This window comes from Hypanus sabinus, chromosome 3 (genome assembly GCF_030144855.1).
Source record: "Hypanus sabinus isolate sHypSab1 chromosome 3, sHypSab1.hap1, whole genome shotgun sequence".
Taxonomy (NCBI): Eukaryota; Metazoa; Chordata; class Chondrichthyes; order Myliobatiformes; family Dasyatidae; genus Hypanus; species Hypanus sabinus.
The window spans coordinates 64185307-64207358 of NC_082708.1; the positions used below are offsets into that span (position 1 = coordinate 64185307).

The 22052-nt window shown below is 35.7% G+C and overlaps 1 protein-coding gene across 3 annotated transcripts in view; it reads right to left on the reverse strand.

The window, feature by feature from the left end:
• dlg2 (discs, large homolog 2 (Drosophila)) overlaps nucleotides 1-22052 on the reverse strand; it is a 787731-nt gene that overhangs the window by 12581 nt on the left and 753098 nt on the right. For all 3 annotated transcript variants that reach the window (XM_059964524.1, XM_059964523.1, XM_059964526.1), the window contains 6 exons: nucleotides 17880-17979; nucleotides 16533-16574; nucleotides 15977-16027; nucleotides 15287-15388; nucleotides 7898-8070; nucleotides 5341-5450 (listed from right to left, as the gene is read on the reverse strand). In XM_059964524.1, the coding sequence (XP_059820507.1) occupies nucleotides 5341-5450; nucleotides 7898-8070; nucleotides 15287-15388; nucleotides 15977-16027; nucleotides 16533-16574; nucleotides 17880-17979 (578 nt within the window). The remainder of the gene's footprint in view (nucleotides 1-5340; nucleotides 5451-7897; nucleotides 8071-15286; nucleotides 15389-15976; nucleotides 16028-16532; nucleotides 16575-17879; nucleotides 17980-22052) is intronic.

Below are 22052 nucleotides of genomic sequence, written 5' to 3' on the forward strand. Positions count from 1 at the left end.
AGAGCGGGGGTAATGAAAGTGGAGTGAAAGCTGTCTGTCATGTTAAATTTATTTTCAAGTTTATCTGAAAAGGCAAATTTGTCTTAGCATCTCATACAAAAGATAGGCCAACAACACTCTCTAACCCTTCCCGCTACCCACTTTAGCCTGCGTTAATATTATATATAAGGAATCATAATTTGAAAAGATAATCTATAGAGAGAGGAAGAGGAGCAAAAGAGCAAATAACCTCATCTGCAGGAGATTTTAATTTGACTAGTAATGACCAGACTGCCCAGAGTGATAAGGCCTGGGTGGGATGAAATATGTCAGGTGAGTCCAAGAAAGTTTCTTGAGTCAATATTTAGAAGACCCATCTCAGGAGGGTACAATACTGTACTTTCTCTAAGGGAACAAGGCAGGGCAAATAACTAAAATGTCAGTTGGGGAGAACTTTGGCTCCAATGATCATAATTCTATTTGTTTTAAGATGGAAAAGAATTGGACACGTGCATAGGTCAGGATCCCAAATTGGAGCACAGCTAATTTTGGGGAATTAATTGGATGTGTCTGTTTGAAAGGAAAAGAAATGAATGGTAATTGGGAGGCTTTTAAGAAGATGATATCAAGAGTCCTGGAGCAGCATGATTCTGTTCGGGTGAAGGGCAAGTGTAGGGACTTCTGGCTGATAAGAGATATTGAGAATTTGATCAAGATAAAGAAAACATTCATTAGATTTAGAAGGTTGGGATTGAGCGAATCCCTGGATGAAAAAGATTAAGAATACTCTTAAGAGGAAAATCAGGAGGGCAAAGGGAGTTTATGAGATGGATCTGGCAGGTAAGATTAAGGAAAATTCCCAAAGTTCTATAGCTAAAATGGTGACCAGGAGAGATCAGCTGTGCTGTGTATATCTTGAGCTACAGGAGAAGGTGCTATTTTTAATGAATATTTCTCCTTTGTGTTTACTGAGGAAACAAGTGGAGATGTTTTGGACAATATTCGTATTATCAGTGAGGAGGTATTAGCAGCCTTACAGTGCATTAAGGTGGATAAATGCCTCAGCCTTAACTGAGTACATCGTCAGATTTTAGTGAAGAAATCTTGCAGGTCCTTGCAGAGATACTTGATTCACCATTAGCCACTATTGAGGTTCCTGAAGACTGGAAGGTGGCTTATTTTGTTCAATTGTTTAAGGAGTGTAGCAAGGACAATCAAGGGAACTACAAGTCCGTCAGCTTGACATCATAAGTAGGTAAGTTAATGAAGGGAATTCTGAAGGACAGGATCTACTAGCATTTGGGTAGTCAGTAGATTAGGAGGAGGCAGCATGGATCTGGGGTGTGGAAAGTTGTGTCTATTTGGATTAGAACATGGTCTTCAATATGGTCCTGCATGGTAGACTGGTCAGGGAAGTGAGGTCCATTGGAACCCAGAGAGAGCTCATTAGGTGGATTCAAACTTAGCTCCAAGGTAGGAAGCAGAAGGTACTGGTAGAAAATAGTTTCTAGTAATGAATACTGGCAAATATCGGTGTGCTGTAGGGGTCAGTGTTGGGACCCTTGTTACTCATTATTTACAACTGTTATGAATATACCACAGCTCTGAGGGGCCGAAGGGGCGGGAGCAGCCCCCTCCTTCCGGAGAATCGCAAGAGCACTATTAATTCGGGTCTCGGACCCAGGCAAATGAGAGACAATGTAACGGTTTTGTCCATTGCTCTTAGAGACACCTGTGCTAAGTGCATGACCCTGCTACGTGACAGCTACCACGGATATGGACACCCTCGGGCAATGTGGGGGTGGGGATTGCATCACCCTACTTTGATGGACATCTACAACTCTGCAAGTCAAGATAAAAGGGGACTGCAAAAGGCGGTACCCCAGAGAGACGCACCAGAAGGACCCGATCGCTCAACGCTCCCGTGATAGCTGGAAGCCAGTCAAAAGCCACGTGCGCTCCGTAACTTCTTTGCCTGGGGAGCGGGTGGCTGATAATACCGAGAAGGACTTCGAACTATTAACAGGGAAACAACGCTCTCGTGATTCAATGGAGTTGCTTTGTAAAAGACCCGGGCAAGTTTTGTCGTTTCTCCTCACTCTCTCTGAAACACGTGAAACCTAGTGATTCCCCAAAAAGACTGAAGCCTGCAGACTTCTGAGTGACTTTTATATTTCCAACAGACAATATATTATCCCCTAGACAATAATTGAGATTATTTCTTAATGATGATTATTGCTATACTCGCGCTTTAGATTGAGTTTTGCCGATGTATATATTCTGAATGCTTGTATTAACCTTACTTCTGTGCCCCCCCTTTATGAATAAAAACGTTCGAAAATAGTGCCATCAGACTCCAACAGACCTCTCTATCTTTGCTGGTGAGTTATCCAGTTACGGGATACGTAACACAACAAATGATTTGGATGCAGATGCACAAGGCTGGATTAGTAAATTTGTGGATTAGGAGATGATAGTGAAGAATATTATCACAGATTACAGGGGGATTTTGATCAGTTAGGGAAGTGGGTTGAGGAGTGACAGATCAATTTCAATACAGGTAAGTGTGAGGTATTGCATTTAGGTATTGCACTGGACTTATACTCTGAATGGAAGGGTCTAGGAAGTTTAATGGGACAGAGAGAACTCGTGCAGCAGGTTTGTTGAAAGCAGGGTCACATTGTTAAGTTGGTGAAAAAAGATTTTTAGTGCGCTGGCCTTCGTCAATTAGGACATTAGATATAGGAGTTGGACGTTCTGCTTTAGTTGTAGATGTAGTTGGTGAGGCCACACTCTTTGTCACCCTGTTTTAGGAAAGACGTGGTTAACTTGGAAAGAATGTAGGAAAGATCTACAAGAGCATTGCCAGGACCAGAGGACCTGAGCTAGAGGGAAATGTTGACTAGGTTAAAACTTTATTCCTTGGAATGGGGGAGAATGGTCAGTGATTTTTATAGAAATGTTTAAAATTATGAGAGGCTTAGATAAGGTGGACTTAGGTTCAGGGGGTCATAGATTTAAGGTGAGAATGGAACGACTCAGAAGGGACCCAGGGGCAACTTTTTCATGCAGAAGGTGCCAAAGGACTTGATTTAGGCAGGTACAACAGTATCACTTAAGACACATTTGGATAGGTATATGCAGCAGTGGAGCTTAGAGGGTATGGACCAAACAAATGACATTGGAAGTCGCTGGGTAGGCACTTGGCCAGCATGGACCTGCTGGGATGAAATGCCTGTATCTGTGCTGCTTTGATCTATGAATCTATGACTTTAAGGAGAACAGACACTAGCATTTTTTCTGCTACTGATGTTATGTTAAAGAAGGTTTAGTAGAATTAAGCCAATCATAATCTTACACTCTGATTCAATTGTGAAAGATTTAAATAAGTGCTCTACAACTGGATTTATAGCTATTTATAACCCATTCCCCCTTTCCAAAAATAGCATGAGTAGGAAAATTAAAGTCCAATTTGGGATGGATTTAGAATTATAATTATGCAAACCTTTAAAAGATTAAAAAGAAATATTTAGTAATGCAACATTTTAAATTGGCTACTTTCAATGCTATACAAGGATTTTTTTATTTGATGTAGCAGGTATCTAATCATAACACTGCTCATCTTCAAACAGAAAATAATGTTTTAAATATTGAATTAAGAAGAATATGCAGGTAAACAATATCTGTGCACACATCTGAGAAATCTGAGCAAACTAAAGATATGGTAATACATGAGCATAAAACCAGAAATCTGAATTTCTGTTTAATTGTCACATCTGTTAAATCTGTAAAATCCTAGATTTAATTATAAAATAAATGATCCATGATGTTCCTGAGCATCACCACCGCCACTAGAAACCTTTAAGCAAAGAATTCAACTGGGATGCGTTCTTGCATACTGAGAGATACTTGTTTGCATTCAGCATTAGCAGCCTGAAGCCATTTTCACTCACACAAGAGGCAAGCTGTTTCCATGGATTGTGTGACCTGGACTGAAAAGATTCTTTAAAATAATGGGACAATGTATAGACAAAATAATTCTTCGGTCATATTGTGCAATTAAAAAAAGTCTTATTTGGAAATATAATATATGAAACAAATTTCTTCTATTTAATTTTGAGCAGATTCAATAGTGTGTTAATGTTATTCAAGAGTACACTGCACCAATTCAAAATTTAAGTGACATTAATTTTCAACAAGTGAGAGGACCACTTGCTTCAGGCAGAGCAGTGGTAAGGAAACATCTTGCTGTTTTTCAGATTGCTAAACAGGCCCACCGTTCATTCTGCTGCAGGGAACAAGCAACAGCAGGCATGTTTTACTTGTCAGATGGTTGGGACTGAAATGTGTTTATTCACATTCTGCTTCTTGCAGCTCCTATAATTTTGAAATTCTGATGCAGAAGTCAAAATGGGGTTTCATCATGGTAGGCTGGATCACAAAATTGTAGGTATTGCAAGATACCATAAAATATTGTTTTTCATTCAGTTACTCATTGCAGACCATGCATATGTGACCTAACTCAGGAATTTGTATACTCAACTATCCTGTTCTCAATGACCTCACATCCTTAACCATCAATCAACAGATTACATACTGTTTGATAAAGAATTACATGCAGACCTTCAGCAAATAGATTCATCTTAATCACCATTAGGGGTATCCAGTCTGTGAGCAATCTTAGACCCAATATTAATATAATGTGAGACAGGCCCAGAACAAAAAGAGGATTGGCAAGGAAATCATATCAAATTTGATGGCATCCAGCAGCTGAGACTAAAAAGATGCATTTCGGCAAGTTTGGGTCTACAGGGAGGGTGATCTGAAGATAGGAGGAGATGAAGAGAAAATCGGAGATCAGTAGGAGGTGAATGAAGTCTTGTTTGACTCTTTCTTTCTCACTGCCTGGTCTTTCAATCTCTGGAAAACGAGTCCAGCATTTTAAATCATGCTTATAGTTGCATTATGGGAACCTAATTTATTCATTTAAGTAAGTTTCCCATCAATTCAAATGCCACAAAACCTGTCACTATAAAACAATGTTTAATGGGGTCAATGCATTTGATGATTTAACCCATCTTCCCACTCCCAGCATGTGTACCTTTGTACACATCATAATTACCTAATAAGGGGAATCTGGAAGCATGAATGGTATTTATGTGTGAAGTTGTTACATTCTTAGAGCTAAAGACACTTGAGTTTGATTGTATTAAGTTCAGGGATGGTGAACTAATTCAATTTGGATCATGCTTTATTCTTGAGTACTACTGTATAGTGTGAATAAATAGGTGAAAACAAGTCAGTAGAACACAGAAACTACCTGGTCCTTAGGCACTCAAATTTCAATGAAAAAATACTCACAGTAATGAATCGACAGACGTGGGCTTGATGAAAATAGCAATGGGATAAAGTTGAGCAATTTGTAAACGTTTTATGGCATTTCCTGAAACATCAAGTATGCAATGTTTGCCCTAAGAGAAACAAGGAAACAGTTCATCATTCTTAGAGCAGAAAAAGCTTCCATACTCACTAACTCAAAAGAATTGAAATTAAATCTTTAACTATAAAATCCCTATTTCTTTCTAAAGTGAGAACCACAAAAGACTAACATACACGATAATTTTCAGATATGTCTAAAATCATTCATGAAAAACACTGGCATGTTTCATCATCCCAAGCTGTATCATTTAAAAGTACAGATACTGTAGTTATGTAGGAGATGCGTCAGCAAGTCCTCACAAACAACAGAATGATTGTGACCAGAAAATCTGTTTTAGTAATATTGATTGAAGAATAAGTTTCAGCCCGGACATACAGAGAATTCTCCCACTCGTCAAAATATTTATGTTATTTTACAACTGCTTAGCATAGCAACAAAGCCCCAGTTTAACATCTTATATAAATCATGACCACTTCTAATGAAAGAAAACAAGGAGCAGGAGTAGGTTACCAGGCCCATCAAGCGTGTCCAATCATTCAATATGATCATGCGTGATCGATGCTGGCCTCAACTCCTCTTCTCTGCCAGTTCCCATAGCCATCAATCTCTCCATCTTTCAAACATTTATCTAGTAAACAGTGTAGCACTCTGGAGTCAATTCTCTAGTGTGATATATGAACAACCTGACTTGGAAGTAAGAGTCTGCTACCCTATAGCAGTTTGATGTCTGATTCAAAGGCTATTTGTGTACTGGACCTTATTTCAGATCTTTGAAGCTAAAAGTAACTTTTCGAATGTTAGTGTAGAAATGACAGCGGATTGAACAGTGCTTCCTGCAATTTAAGTGTAAATTCAGTAGTTTACAGTTAATCCTGAAGTTGTATTGGAGTGCAAAAGCCATGATTTTCACTGGCACCAAAAGAATCACCACAATTTCGATAAATTCCAGTCTATATTCCTAATAAGCTGATGAGGAAAAAAAGTAGGACTTGTCCATTCCTGAATAAATATATATTTATTGCATGATTATCAATAAGCATTTCCAAACAAGCTCAAGGTTAATAAGATGAACTTTTACAGATGTGGGGTGTCATTTGTTCAGATTCTAATTACTGTAAGAGAGATAAAAATATTAAAATTTTATTCTGCCTCTTTTACTACTCTTAGACTTTTTTCCTCTATTCATTTTCCTTCCTGGATTCATATTATATTAAATACTGGTATGCTTTTTGGTTCGGACTCAAGCAACCCTTCAATCTGATCAGTGGAGTGGATATATATACTTTCTTGTAAACCTGGCTCCAGTCCCCTTGTTTTGGGTTCTGTAGAAGAAGTAGAAGAAATGCCCTTAACTCCTGGTGGAGTCATCGGGGCGCCATCATGACAAGCTTTTTGCACTGATCTTTTTTGTGACTGCTCATCATGTGGCGTTTCTTTAGTATTTCTTTAGCATTTATTTTTACAAGGTCGAGTTGCTAGCTTGTCATGTTGGTTCTGTAAGTTCTACTTAATCAAACTTACGTTGAGGTATTCATATCATCCCAAGCTGAATCAAAGTAATACATTTGGAAATATAGATACCGTAGTTATGTGGGAAATACTAACACAAGTGTAATGAATGCCACTAAGCCATTGTTATAAACTGTAGCCTATTATTGTTGTTGACATATAGTATATAAAAATAGTTTCTATGATGTTATTGATAACTGTTATTTTTGCTACTTTTACTTATTCTTAAAAAATATCAGAAGTCATTTACCACTAGTGCAATGAGAAATAGCTATCATAATTCTCCTATCCCAAGATGGATAAAAACTGTACAAAATAATTACATTAAGGAAACCATGACTTGTAGGAGAGGTAGGAGAGTTTTCAGTGGTTATAAATCATAACAAAAATAGCTGAATCCTTTGTATTGTAAATTATTGAAGTCGATTTCCCTGTAAGTTTACAGATTTAAAGTTTTATTTTAAACGGAAGGAAATGCAATTAATATAAAATATGTAATTTGAATCATAGATTTGTAAATCGAAAGTATTAATTGTATTTTTGGCTTTGACTAGATCACTATAATGTTTCTGAACAATTTGAAAGAAAATTGTTTAAAGGTGACAGATTATTCTGTTTTGATTTATTCTGTTAAGATTTATTTCTGCTTAATATTGTCTGGATAGACTTCTGGAATCAGCAATCAACTGTCCAGAATGCTTCAGATTATATATATGAGTCATATTCCTACCTCAGCGAAAAAATGTGATTTCTATGATCATCAAAACATATATATTCTGTGTCTCAAAAGCAAAAAAAAACTTAGGGCCTTGTTCTAACTTTGAAACAAGGGACATTTGATTCAAGAGGACTTGATGTTGCTGTAAAAAGCAAAGGTTAATTTCTCTAACTTTTGCCTTAAAACCAAATTGTCGTCAGAATTTGTGCCCCAGAATATTGTTTTCTTAAAAAGTAAAGTAAACAACATACTCTTTCAGCCACATATTTTACAGATTGGACACTAGTTCCATATAGATTATCATTGTATTGTCCTGCTTCAATAAATTTGTGTTCCTGGATATCCTTTTCCATCTGATCTCTACAAGTAACGAAGTGATAGTCTCTTCCATCCATTTCATAATCACGTTTTGGTCTTGTAGTGTCTGTTTATGAAGAGAAAATAAATACTTCAAAAGGCAGACTACCAGTTCACTTCCACATCAATGTCTGCTTTAACTGTTGCAACTATGACAAGCTCATAAAAACTAAATAATTGCATGTGATGCTGCAAATTTTAGTATCAAAATCCACAGTTGAAAGGAATATAAAGAGCATAAATTCAAAACAATATTGGAAAGGATTTTTGAAATTAGTTTGATCAAGTCATCTACCACAGAAAATTTGAAACAAATTTATAGACCATGTAACTGAATACTAATGAGCAGTTTTTCAAATCATGGTGGGCTTCCTAATACACACAGGAGTAGCTACTTCATGCCACGTATTGATTAGCAGTAAATTATACCTTAGAATTTTTAAACTTATAAAGTGAAAGAATATTTAAGTACAGTACCAGTCTGTTAATGAGTACTTCTTCTAAGTAAGCAATCTGATTAGAATATTTATATTAAACCAACATCATTAAAGTGTAACACTGATTCTGAATTGCCAAAAATGAGCCCCAAATGTATTTGAGCTTGTGACATTAGCTCACCCCTAAAAGCAACATATTTTATCCATTTTGCTTTAATTCCATTATAGGTGTACTGCCAATATTTTCTATAAGAACATTTTGTCAGTCAAGGGCTGCAAACTAATGAGGGTAATTCTGCCTGATGATCTTATTTCATGAGATTCCAACCTTCAGCAATGTTACTACAATCATGATTCTATTGCATGTTGAATTGCACAGTCTGAAAATCAAGTTCCATGGTAAATTGGTCTGACTACAGAACCCCAAACAATTAGTAAATATGTCAGTTATTTTGCAGCTCTGCTTTTCATGGATAGAACAGTAGGACTTCGGAATAGGTACATTAGCCCACAATGTCTGCATTGAACATGATGCTGAATTGAATTAAATTTCTTTTCCTGCACATAATCCATATCTCTACATTCCCTGCATATTCACGTGTCTATCTATAAACTTAAATGCCATCGTGGCATCAACTTCCATGGCAGCCTCATCCAGGATCCTACTACTTTGTGAAAAACAAACCTGAAACTTCTCCCTCTCATTTTAAATGTATATCCTCTAATATTTGACATTTCTACGCTGGGAAAAAGATTCCTATTGTCTATGCTATCTACACCTCTCATAATCCTATAAAAATACACTGACTTTCCAGAGGGGGAAAAAAATCAAGAACTTGTTTCAGACATCAGAAATTCTGTAATTTTTCATTAGAATATATATTGTTTAATATAATAGCAAGGATACTAATTTTGTTACATCTGAGAAAAGACAGAAAAAGTCATATACTAGCCTGACAACTAAGATAAAAACAAAATTATTTATTGATGAATCAGGAACCTACAAACTTTGTAGATAGTATGCAATCTAAACCTGAAGAAATGCAAAGCAGTCAGGGGTGAGTTGATACAAATCTAGTTGTAAATAACTATTTCTCAATATAAAAGATATTTCTAAGAAATATCTGGAGACATAGGTATAAATGTAGTTGTAATAAGGTTGTGAAAGATTCTGATTGCTGTCATTCTTTTCACTTTCTGATAATATTTGGTTGGGATTTTTAACAAATGTGTGCTCACACAACTTCACTCAAATTATTTGTGCAATGTTGCTCTGTATTTACATTCTCAGGTATATGGCTATCATTACTCAGGTTGCTAATAGAAGCAATAGTGTTTGCCTCCAAAGAATGGTGTTTTCAAAGGTGCAGTTGGGATAGTCTCATCTTTTCCTGATACTGGTTGGTCAGGTGCAGGTTCTAAGAGATACCTGGAGTCCAAGAACTGTGATGAACAGATATCAGCACACTTCACTGACTATCCCAGCTCCCTGAGCTTTCACTACAGCCTAACACGGGCACATTACTATTGACCTATTGTTTGGTTACCCCAACATCAAAAAGGTAAATTCCAAGTCACACAATTTTCTCGCCTATGGATGCATTTTCCATTTCCTTTGTGACTACTCATTCACAGAACAGTTAGACCTCCCTCACCACAAGCTTATTAACTGGCCAGGAGGATGACTCCTCACTATGCTCAGTAGCAACTTGAGATGAGGAATAAATGCTGATTCCCCAGCCATGTCCACTTCTCAAGCATTATCATAAATGAATAGATCTTCCAATTCCAACAGTAACAGTGCTTCCCTTCTCTATATATCATGAAAACACACAAATCAATATGCCAAATATTTTTATACATCCAAACAAAACCAAGGGCAAAATAATTTATAGCATTGAACACTCACTCTCATACAGCCCTTTAACTTGCCTTCCATGTGCTTTTTTCCTTTTCTACCAGTTCTATGCAATTCTCCCCCAGGAACTGTTGGCATAGGTTTCATATAGCCCTCTCAGTCAAGATGATCCTATGTCACAATTTACAATCTTGCCAAGAGATTCAACAGTCAAGGCTAGCTGGCTGATAGGTAAATAATGAGGATAAGGTCAGGGAATTCTCCAGAAAGAGGAATAACAATTTGTACTTCACTGATATGGTCTCACTCAGCAATTCTACCAATCTGTTTGAAGATATTGCTAGAGTGTCATGTGAATGATGTTTTATGTACAGTATTTCCTTAATATTGGACAGTTCAGAACTTAACAGTTTAGTTGTATTGTAAAGAAAATCATTATTAAATTAAATCAAGATAAAAACACCAATCTGATAGGACTAAAATCTATTTGCAAGAGTTTTAGCACATAGAAGCATATATAACCCCTGGATATCGTTATCTTTGAGCTTTCATTCTCAGAGCTATTTCTTACTCACTTGCTCACTGAGACTATTCAGTGTGTTTATGATAAAAGACTTTGCCATTTCTTGATATAAACATTTTAAGATTTCTCAAGGCACTCATTAATCAACCACCCAAAATCTGCCTGGAGTTCAAAGCAAAGGTTTTATTCCAGAAGAGGAGCAGAGCTATTTGCAGGCCAGTAAATCTAACATCAATGGTAGGGAAATTATTGAGAAAACATTCTGAAGTATAAGATTAACCTGGGCTTGGAGAGTCAGCAGGGCTATATCGAAAGGAAATCCTTTCTGAACAATTTGACTGATTTTTCTTTAAATAACACTGTATTAATGAAGGTGATGTGGTTGATTATAGACTATATGGACTATAGTAAGGCTTTTGACAATGTAAGGTAAGAGCCATGGGATTAAGAGCCATTTGGCTAATCTGATCTGAAATTTATCGGGAAACAGAGTTATGATTGATGGTTGACCTTATGGTTGGAAGCCTATGGACAACTAGCATACCATAGGTATCAGTATTGGAATGCTTGCCGATTCTTGTAGATATTAACCAGCTGAATGTAAGAAGTGTATTAATACATTTGCAGGTGTCGCAAATGTTAGTGGTGTTGTTGATACTGAAAGAAAACAGAACAGGCCCTTCAACCCATGATGCCTGAGCCAATCTCAACCAATCCTATCTCCTTGCCCATGGTCCATATTCCTCCATTCCTTGCTTGTCCATGTGCCTGTATAAATGTTTGTTAAACTTTGCTCTCATAATGATGTTGTTAACTGATGAATTGGTAGGCTGGGCAGAGAAATGGGAAATGGAATTTAGTTCTGCAAAAAATATCAGATGATGTATTTTGGGATGCCTAATGAATGATAGGGTCACAGGGAGAACTGTTCTTGTTAGTAAAGGTGTCCACAACCAAGACTTGTTTTAAGGTAAGGGGTAAAAGATTTAGAGGAGATATGAAGAAAAATTTTTCACACATAGGGCGGTTAAAATCTGAAACACACTGCCTGAGAGGGTTGTGGAGACAGGCACTATCATGTGTTTTAAAAAACAGTGCGACATAAATTCTATGGGCCCAGTTCTGAAAAATGCAATTAGTGTAGATGGGTAGTCAGCATGGCCAGTGTGTGCCAGAGCACCAGTTTCTGTGCTCTATGATGTTCTTCCTCTCTACAACTCTGTATTCAGTAGCCTAAGCCTTTGTTACACATCTTCCAGATATTTGTGCACTGGACCTACAATGCTAAGAACAAAATCTTTACCCCAGATTGTCACATAAGAACAGTGATTCCTAAATATTTAATTATTGGCATTATAAGGGCTAATGTAATGGGACAACTGATAATTTTAGGACAAGCAGTGCATTTCTGCCCTACAGCATACTTGTGTGTAAAGCTACTTATTGCAGAAGCCTCTACCTGCTGAATGCAGAGAGTCAGCTCATTTCATATCTAGTGCAGATAGGTGCTGGTGAGCAGAGACCAAGGACACCGAGCTAAATCCAGTTTGATTCAGTCCACATGGTGCATGCTGTGTGGTACTGGTTGCTAACTTATGTTTGCCAGAAAGTCACAGGGAGATACCACATATAAAAGGCCCATCAGTTCACTGGGTCTGCACTGACTATCAAATACCCATTTTCACACAAATCCTACTTTAATCCATTTTATTCTCCCACATTTCCATAAACTTTTCCCAAGTTCTATCACTAGGGGCAATTCAACTTAAACCAGCAATCCCTAATCTTTTTGGGAAATGTTTGGAAAGTGGTCTCATGGAGAACATGCAAACTCCACACAGCCAAGGTCAGGATTGAAACTGGGTCACTTGGGCTGTTAGGCAACATATTTACCAGCTGTGCCACTATGCTACACAAACTGTAGCAGAGACTTATTTTACTTCAAAATTTTTATACTTCAGTATTATATAAATTTATGTCTGTAACATTTATTATAAATTATCTTTGGAATCTCAATGATTACTTTTGAAGTGGGTAACTGTTGAGCCTTGCTAGTCTCTGTAGAGAGATGGTATCAGAAGCACTGTCATTAGAGCAAAGATGGCAATGTCAACATAAAGTCAAGCAAGATATGATTTGTGATGGTACTGATTCCACAGGGAAGTAAAGAAATAATCATCACTAGAAATGTCCTAGGTAATTAGATGGTGGAAAATGCATACAGGCATTGGCATTAACACGCAAAGTTTGAATGAGAACCGTTTGATGTTAAGAGAGTGTGTCTGGGTTTGTATCCAGAAACTTCCAAAGAATAAAATATTATGCAGCCCTGTGAATATATTTTCATTTTTAGTTGCAGTTATTCAGTTTCTGGTTGGCAACTGCAAACATTACTGCAAGACTCATGATAAAAACATTATATTAGTCAAACAAATCAAGGTAATTCCCAATAAATAACAGTATTAATACAGTACAGTATTTCTTAATACAGTACTTCAATTGTCTGTGAATAAAAATAGTCTAGGTGTTTCAGAGTTCCCACTCTATTAAGCCAATTGGTACCCAGCTTAAGGAGAGTTTTCTTTCCAATATCTTAATTTAACAATCCTCAAGCTTTGAAGAAGCAGATTCCAGGAATTAGAAATAGGAATAATAAAAAATACAATAAATATATTCTAAAATGACTTGATTTATGTTTAACTTAAAACAAAATAGTACATGATATACGTATGCAATAGAATCAAAACATTACCTTTGTCAAACTAATTACAATCAATTGTGGCTTTTGTCTTATTTTTAATAACAATAGCTGGCTAACCAGAAAAAGAGGAATAGCTTGTGGAACAATAAAGACTGTAGTTTAACCAGTAATAGTCAACAAGCAAGCATAAGTGTGTTTTCCCAGAGGGAGGCCTAAACTATCCAGGAGTTAATGCGGAGAGGTACCATAGTTACAGCAAAAAAAATCTTATAGGTCTGATAATGCTCCAGCAGTTTTGCTCACACCTCATGTATCAGCCAGTCTTTTCCCCCGTCACTATGATACAAGGAATTACTCAACAATATGAGAATCTGCCCACCAGTCATGAAAAAGCACCAAATCCAAAATAGCCAATCACTGTTCTAAGGAGCACAATAAACTATTACTGGATTAGTAATAGAGAACCCCATACTTAACAGGGGTTATTAGTTCCATGGCAGCTTGTGAATTTGATATTAGTAAAAGTAACAACAAGAAACATAAAATTAAGTCAGTAGAAATAAACTGTAAAGGTATTAGATTATCCTAAATCTTAATGGGTTTGTTTATGGCTTTAAGGGAGGAAAACCTGCGATTCCTAACTATTCAGCTTATTTTACTAAATGTCCATCCAATTCCCACTCTGATGTTCCTGTTTTAGCTACTTTCATTGTTCTAATGATACAAATTTGTTCTAGCTAGGTGCTTTGCAGTCCTTGGAACTCAATATTGAATTTATCAATTACAGGTAGCCAGTTTTGTTATTTCTCTACGGATGTTCCTGTATATTTCAGTTTCAATTTGTTCATTTTTTTTCTCTCTTTTCTATTTGTTTAAATGAATGGCTGCCTTAACAGCTTTAGTCTTCACCTGTCTCAGGCATTTACACCATTCTCTTTCTGTAGCTTAAATTCCACGTTTCCTCACTTTTCCAAATCCTGATGAAGTCATTAACCTGAAATGTTGACTTTGATTCTCTCTGCTCAAATGCTGATCTGCTAAGTTGTTCTATCATTTTCTATTTATGCTTTAAATTTCCAATATTTGCAACACCTCCCAATAAAAAGACCTCTTATTTTACTTAAACATCCTAACAATAGATTGCAATTCTCTATTTGCTTCTGTGCATCCTAACAAAATAGATCATTGTTCTTCAGTGATTCACACACTGCAAACCCCATTTATTCTCTCGCTCAACAGCCTTGAGCGCCCAATCTTGCTTACTGTATAAGTATTTGAAATTGTTTGTGAAATCTGACAAAAGGCCTATTCCTCAATTGCATTAGATTGGTTGTAAACTATTTTTCTCTTACTTGAGGTTTTACAAGGTTATTTCTTCTGAGTATGGATTTGTAAACCTTTACTGACAGCAGTGATGGAGATAAATAAATTGTCTTGGTCTGATTCAGTTGATACTTTCCAACATACAGGATGAAAACAGGCATTAATGAGAGTAAAGATAAGTGCAATTGATTGCTTTGTTAAACTCCCAACACCACAGCTTGTAGTTTCTGAATTAAATAAGATTATAGTACCATGTGGAGGAACTGGTGTAGAAAAGAACTTGTGGAATAATAATCTGCACTGCACAGGAGTTACCTTAACATTATTAACTACCTTTTTTTTTAACACAAGAGACTTGAAATCCCACACATTCAGCAATATATTCAATTGTCAATATCTGAGTTTATAATCACAAATTATTAAATTAGATGTATTACTTACGTGGTACACATGAGCCAAATTTGTCCGGGAATTCTGATATCAGATCATCATTAACCCGATCTTTCATTGGACCCAGAATAATGACAGGTCTACTGTAATTAACTGATATACAAAGCAATAGATATTACCATAAAGTCATTTAGCATCACTTTAATAAACACCTTATTCTTGTTGAGTAATTATTTCTTAATATTACTGTACTACATATATTTAAGAGATAAAGTTTACAATTTAAAATTGCATAAGTGGAAAAAAAGTTCCAAGAAAATATCAATATACTAGTAAACGTGTACATGTAAAATTAGGTTTGGAGACTGAAAAAAAATGTAGAAATGGGAAATAGAATTTTGAATTGTATGAGGATAATGAGTATAAAAGTAAAGATTTGAGATGATACATCTTCAAAAATCCTAAGATCAGAGTATTACAAATGAAATCTACTCTGTTTTCTATTGCTCTAAAAATAGCTATTAGACTCATTATCCACATGCCAATGGTGAGATTTAATTATTATTCATAACAGCTTCCCGATCCCAACTAGCATTAATGGCCAATGCATTGAATTTCTTTTTTAACCTCTGCATTTTTACAAGAATATATCCGAAGTACTGTGTCTTGCTCAACCCACTCACTAAAACCAGTGATGAAGCAAAAACTTTTGCTTTTAATGTATAATTCTGTTTGACTTACTTTCTTGCTGTACGACTGGTTCATATGAAAGAATGCAGTCTTCTGGTCCCCCTGAGGGAAGACAAACACAGATGTACTTTGTTCTTTATTCTTAAAAATAGTAAGCTCACTCACTCAAATTAAAAAAAAACTTACATCTCTTTATATACAAAGATAAATTGAAGATCTCTCATGGATATTTTGAGGTGAATACACTTTGCAAAGTGTTCATTTTTCTAACAAAACACTATTCATATTGAAATATTTGAAAACAAGTAAATGTTTGACTATCTACAGAAGAAAGGAATTGAATGAACAAAATGTGCAACAGAAATCAACTCTGGAAGATAAAGTTTTGATGATTAAATCTGAAATTAAATGTAATTAAAAATTCTTTACTCAACTTCATAGCTATCAAAAGAATAAGTGAATATTGCATCATTTAGCAACAGTAGACCAGAGGTTTGACATCCAATATTCATTTGAATTGTGGTAAATTGTTCAGTCTAATAATAAATTTTCAGTGAGTCCTGTAAGGATGAAATAAATATAAGACTCAAAAACAAAATAAACTTACTGTAGCTGCTTTCACTATCACTGGCATTTGAAGTAACATGTTCTGAAATAATAATAAATCATATTAGGAAGTCTGTTTAAAAAATATGCGACAAAGCAATGCCAAGAGAATTTATTTTTCAGAAAGGAAATAGTATACATGCTGCATAACAGAAATGTACATAATTAAAACATAAAGGAGCTTTGGTAGAGAAATAGCAATTAAAAGAGCAGCAGTAATATTTTTCATTTGGCAAGAGGAGGTGGAGGTAGATAGGGGGTATTGCAAAGTGCAGAAGGAAATGAGGAGCGATGCAGGATCCTGGATACTGTTGACTGTACATGGTGCTGTGCACCCCAGCAGCACAAGCACAAAATAATTAATGTAATATAAAGAATGAATGTCATTAAGACAAGTAAACACATTCTAAGAGATACTCTGGACAGAATTTGAGCACCAATTTCAATTACTCATGCAAAAGTACAAAGAAACTGAAAACGTTGGACGATTTATATCGGGTTTCCTTCTAAGCTCCATTTTTACATGCTGGGATTCTCCTGGGGGAATTATGCAAATAATAATTAAAAGAAAGGTAATTACACAGTGACGTGTTATTCTGGTCATTCTTCAGAACTTACTCAGAGTCTTTGTTCCATAACCATCGTCGGCTAACCCGGGGATCTCCTGCAGAGTAGTCCCCAGACAGCAAGCAAAGACAGGAAGAATAACCGCAGAAGAGGAAGGAAGAAGTCAGTGGATTTGAATTGAATACTACCATGACAGACCATGCAGATAAGCCAATCAGGAGCCCACTTACACCTGCACATGGTATTGTGCCAGAACCATATTTGTTTCAGAATTTTAATTTGCTTCAAGTAACACATACCAAAATGGTATAGTTCAAAGACAGTATCCCTTTGGTTCCTAAATGCAAACTGTATTTCATTCTGAACTGTCAACAAATAGATTGAAAGTGTTTGCTTAGGTGTACAATCTGGTTTTATATTTTGTGAATATGGTAAATGGATGAACATACTATTATAGCAACAGGATGATAGCTAAAACAGAAAAATATCAAAATAATGCACCTATTGTTTGAAAATTGCAAACAATCTGAAATTCTGACCAGTATATGGCCAGACGTCTATTTGTTATGAAATACAATGTACTTAGGTTGATAAAAAAGGGACACAGTCTCAAACCCATTTATAAAAACTTTGCCTTTTGTGGGACAAAATAATGATGGGATCCAGATTGCTGTCACACATTGGTCACAGTAGTATAGCCTCACCTACCTCTGCGTGACTGTGCATATATATGGTTGTATTGAGTGCACTCTTAGCTATGCTGCCTCTTAAGCCTACTTACGTTCTGGATCACTGGTATCCTGCTCACTGTTGTCCTTGTTCTTGTAGAATGGGAATTTTCGTGAAAAGATGAGGTTCTTTTTACGCTTGTCATTGAATGACTGTGAAGGAGAAAAGGCATGGGGCAAACAGGGACATCTACAATAAATGTTGTCATACTCATGCTGAGAAACTCACAGGTTGTAAAAGTGGAAGTAATAGAAGTGACTTAATACATATGAGCCATCTTATATCAAACTCAGATCAAGCTCAATTTTGGTTTTATTGGAGATGGTGTCGTCTGGAAAATTTGAGCCCTATTTAAGTATATATGAGCCTTTTTGGTCTTTGCAAAATATTTCCACTACAAGAATTCACTGAACTTTATGATTAAAGAGGCTCGCAATTAATCTGAAATACTAAATACATTACATGTAAACTTCAAAATTTCCTAATGTACCTATTAAAGTTAAGTAATTCAAAAATGTTAATCATAGGGTATTATCATGACACATTAATGCACACCGTTAAGAAACAACTTTGTCAAAAACTGAACGTATAGGGAACATAACCATGTTGTCAGTGATTACCTGTGTTTATATTTGGGTGGACATAATGTTAGGGTTGGCATGCAGATATTTTCAGCTGGCAGATAAAGCATACTTATTCATTAAATTCTATATTAAATAATGTTGGAAAAGATTTGCAATTTGACACTATGTATTAAGACTTGTATTGCAGTATAGTAACTGTCCAATATTAATTTCCATTGAGTGAAAAGGAGGTGAAATCAGATTGCTTTTTAGTGACTGTTCACCTCTGTCAGATTCATGCCTAATGGTTCCACCATGATGCAAGATACAACATGAGAAGAGCATTGGGCTCATTTGGAACTTAACAGCTTTATTGAACTGCTGCTTGAATTTTAAATATGTTTTAGCAAGTGTACTTGCTATTCTGTAAATTGATCTTCCTAAACTTGCACTAAACAACTTGATTCCTACTAAATACTAGAAATAGTCAGGTTTGTTAAAGTTGCCATGTTAATTTTATTGATAGCTTATCAGAAAATAAAACAATTTGCTGGTATATAATATGACCATTCAAGCAAAGATGGCTCAGATATTGATTACAGGGAATATTCTGCACAAATGTATGCTAACATTAGGCAGATAACAATTCATAAACACAAAAGAGATTAGGGAAATCCTTCTATTTATGAGTATTAACTTAATAAACATTATAGTCACTGCTATTTTACTTCGTTTTTACATCTGAACATAATTCAACATTTGTTCAGAAACAAAACGTAATTTAAAAAAAGGAACATTACGAACAACAGACATTGGGCTCGATTTAATATTTTCACACTTTTCAGAGTTATGTCAGGAGATTCCCTGATGATATTATACTGGCAACGGAACCAGATTTTTCTGTATATAAACAAAAAATACTATATTTGGCCAAATGATACTGGCAAAGTATTGTACTGGTGATGAGTTCACTGGGTATTCTTCCACATTGATGATCTTGTTTCATCAGTCTTAAAATTTTACTTTTAAGATAGCACAGATTTTCAAGTGCTCATCTTTGAGTAGGAGGTAGGAAATGATTGAGGAGAAAAGGAAATACAACCAAGTTTTTAACTAAATATGAAAGGCAAATTTTGAATTATAGTTCCGGATTACATCAGTTCTGTTGTAAAAAATAATGAATAACTAACTATCTAGATTGGCTCAAAATAGTTAAATAAAAGTCATATTCTATTCAACCAACCAAAGCGACTACAAATTTTGATTGGAGAAGAAACTAAGACTGTAGATGCATTTTTGAGGACATAAATTGTGGTTTTTCCTCAACAATATTACAGCCACGTAATTAAATCGTGCCCATTATGAAGATATGTTAAAAAAAAGTTAAATTATGCCACTTAAAATATTACAATGAACAAATCACAAAACATGCTTTGTTGGGGAAGCGTCAAGACAGGGCGGTTAAAGCGGCTGAAATAATAAAACATTGTTTTGTTAACAGTTTTTGGATTCATGCAAGCATACATGAGAAATGCAATTTTAATAGTAAATATGACATCAAAAACATGAAACATAACAGATAAGTGTTTTCTCCAAGATCTGTGTAAATTGGCTTCAGTATGATGGCTAATATGCATTTAAAATGAAAATCTAATTTAAATCAGAAGTTCAAAATAGTGAGCCCAATTTCCAAACGTATCACAGAATAACAGCCAGAAATTCATGCTTAACTGGTAGCACTAAATGGCCAATATGTGTCTACAGTACATATATTATTTCTCTTCTGAAACCAGAATTCATATAAAATGCACAATGAGCAACATGACCATCTTGTGCACTTAGGGAAGATGAATTTTAGGCCATAAGTGACCATTCTGCCTATAAAAATGAATGCGAGTGTTTTAAATTGTCTGTTAAATAATGCTAACTCTCAATGGAAGTAAACATTCTGGTAAATACTATTAACTAATTATCACTTTTTCAGTTTTGTTTCTTTCTGCTTTGTGCAAAGTCTATTCTTCCCCTCTTCTTTGGCTCTTTGAAAGAAAATAATTTAATTGTATCGGTATTTTACCCTATTTAGTCACCCTTTATGTGTGAGTGCTAGTTGATCAACCAATTCATTAAATACCAAGGTGAAGCTTAGAACATTTCTGCTCAACTATTGGATGAAAAACAAACCATTAAGGGTTCTCACAAATGTGATTATTTTAAATGATATGGTGTACATGTACGAAAAACAGGCTCAAATTAATCATGAACTAAATTTTCAGATCTACGAACAAAAACTGCAGCAAGTCAATTTTGCTCAAAATGAATGGTGGCCAGTGCAGTTACCTTGAAATTAATTACTAATAGCCTTCAAAGATATTTTGACTCTATAGAGATTAACTATCCCTTCTTTCTTTATTTTTAAGAGATGGTAAGTGAGAAATCTGAAGTTAAGACAGGCATTGTATTGCTTATTTACTTTTCCCTGTATTAACAGCAATTAAAGGTCAAAGTTAAATCCTGCATACGGTTAGAGAGGTAGGAAATTTGATCAACCACAAAGCAATATTGCACTAAACACCAGTATATCATCAGAGATTCGACCAAAGGACTGAGAAAGATACACATTTCATCACGACAACCTACAAAAATAAATGAGCACGTGATTTGTAAGTAGAAGAGAGACATTTGTAACTTGCAACATTTTAAAGTTATAGTAACCTGATAATAAAATGTTAATCTGCAACAGAATCCCCTTCACCATTGAAAGTGAGAAATGTGTTAGCTGGAAGAAGATGGGCTAATATTGGGAAACATTTATTGTGATTCATTTAGTAATTGATTTGTCTGTATTTGGTGCAGATGAATTTCAGGCCATATTTGACCATTTTAACTACAAGATTGTTTTAAATTATCTGTTAAATAATACTACCTCTCAATGGAAGAGAATATTCTAAAGAACTCACCAGTAGATTTTTGCTCAGGACTGCCAATTGAGATCTTTTTCTTCCTTAACACTTATTGATCATGAGTAAGCTCAGGAGTCTTTCACTCCCGCTGAAAAATGGAATTGTGCCCGTATATTATAAAGATGAAATGGGCTCTGAGTACAGTCGCTGCTGGAAATAATTTTGCAGCTTAGGGAGAACTCACAACAGAAATAGCAAATAGTTCATAGATACTGAATGCAGAACTTTGATATAAGAAGTACAGACACCCAGAGGAATGACTTGAATGCTTGGAATCCCAGGAAACCACATGAGCAGAATTGTGTGGGAAGCTAGACAGAGAGATTAATGTCCACAAAGATGCATTGATGACTTGGTCCCAGATTTGGGTGGGGCAAAGGAATGGCTATTAAAATGACTATATAGTGTTCATATCCATCCTCCTTCTCCCGTCCCACTTATTTCATTTAACATCAAATGCCTTACAGCTTGCAGATGGTTCACACAAAACTTCCTTAACCCCTCTTGATAAGCCTGCATCTGTGGTATTGCCTGACCTACTAGAACCTGAGTGAGTGCTGCTCCAGTCTTGCACAGGCCTTTGTGCAGAGCCTGTAGGGCATCACTTCCAGCAATGGAAGTGCTAGCCAGCTTCTTACCAACACTTGCAATCCAATCACTATGCAACAACTAATGACAGAGCTCACAATCTCTAAAGCAGCA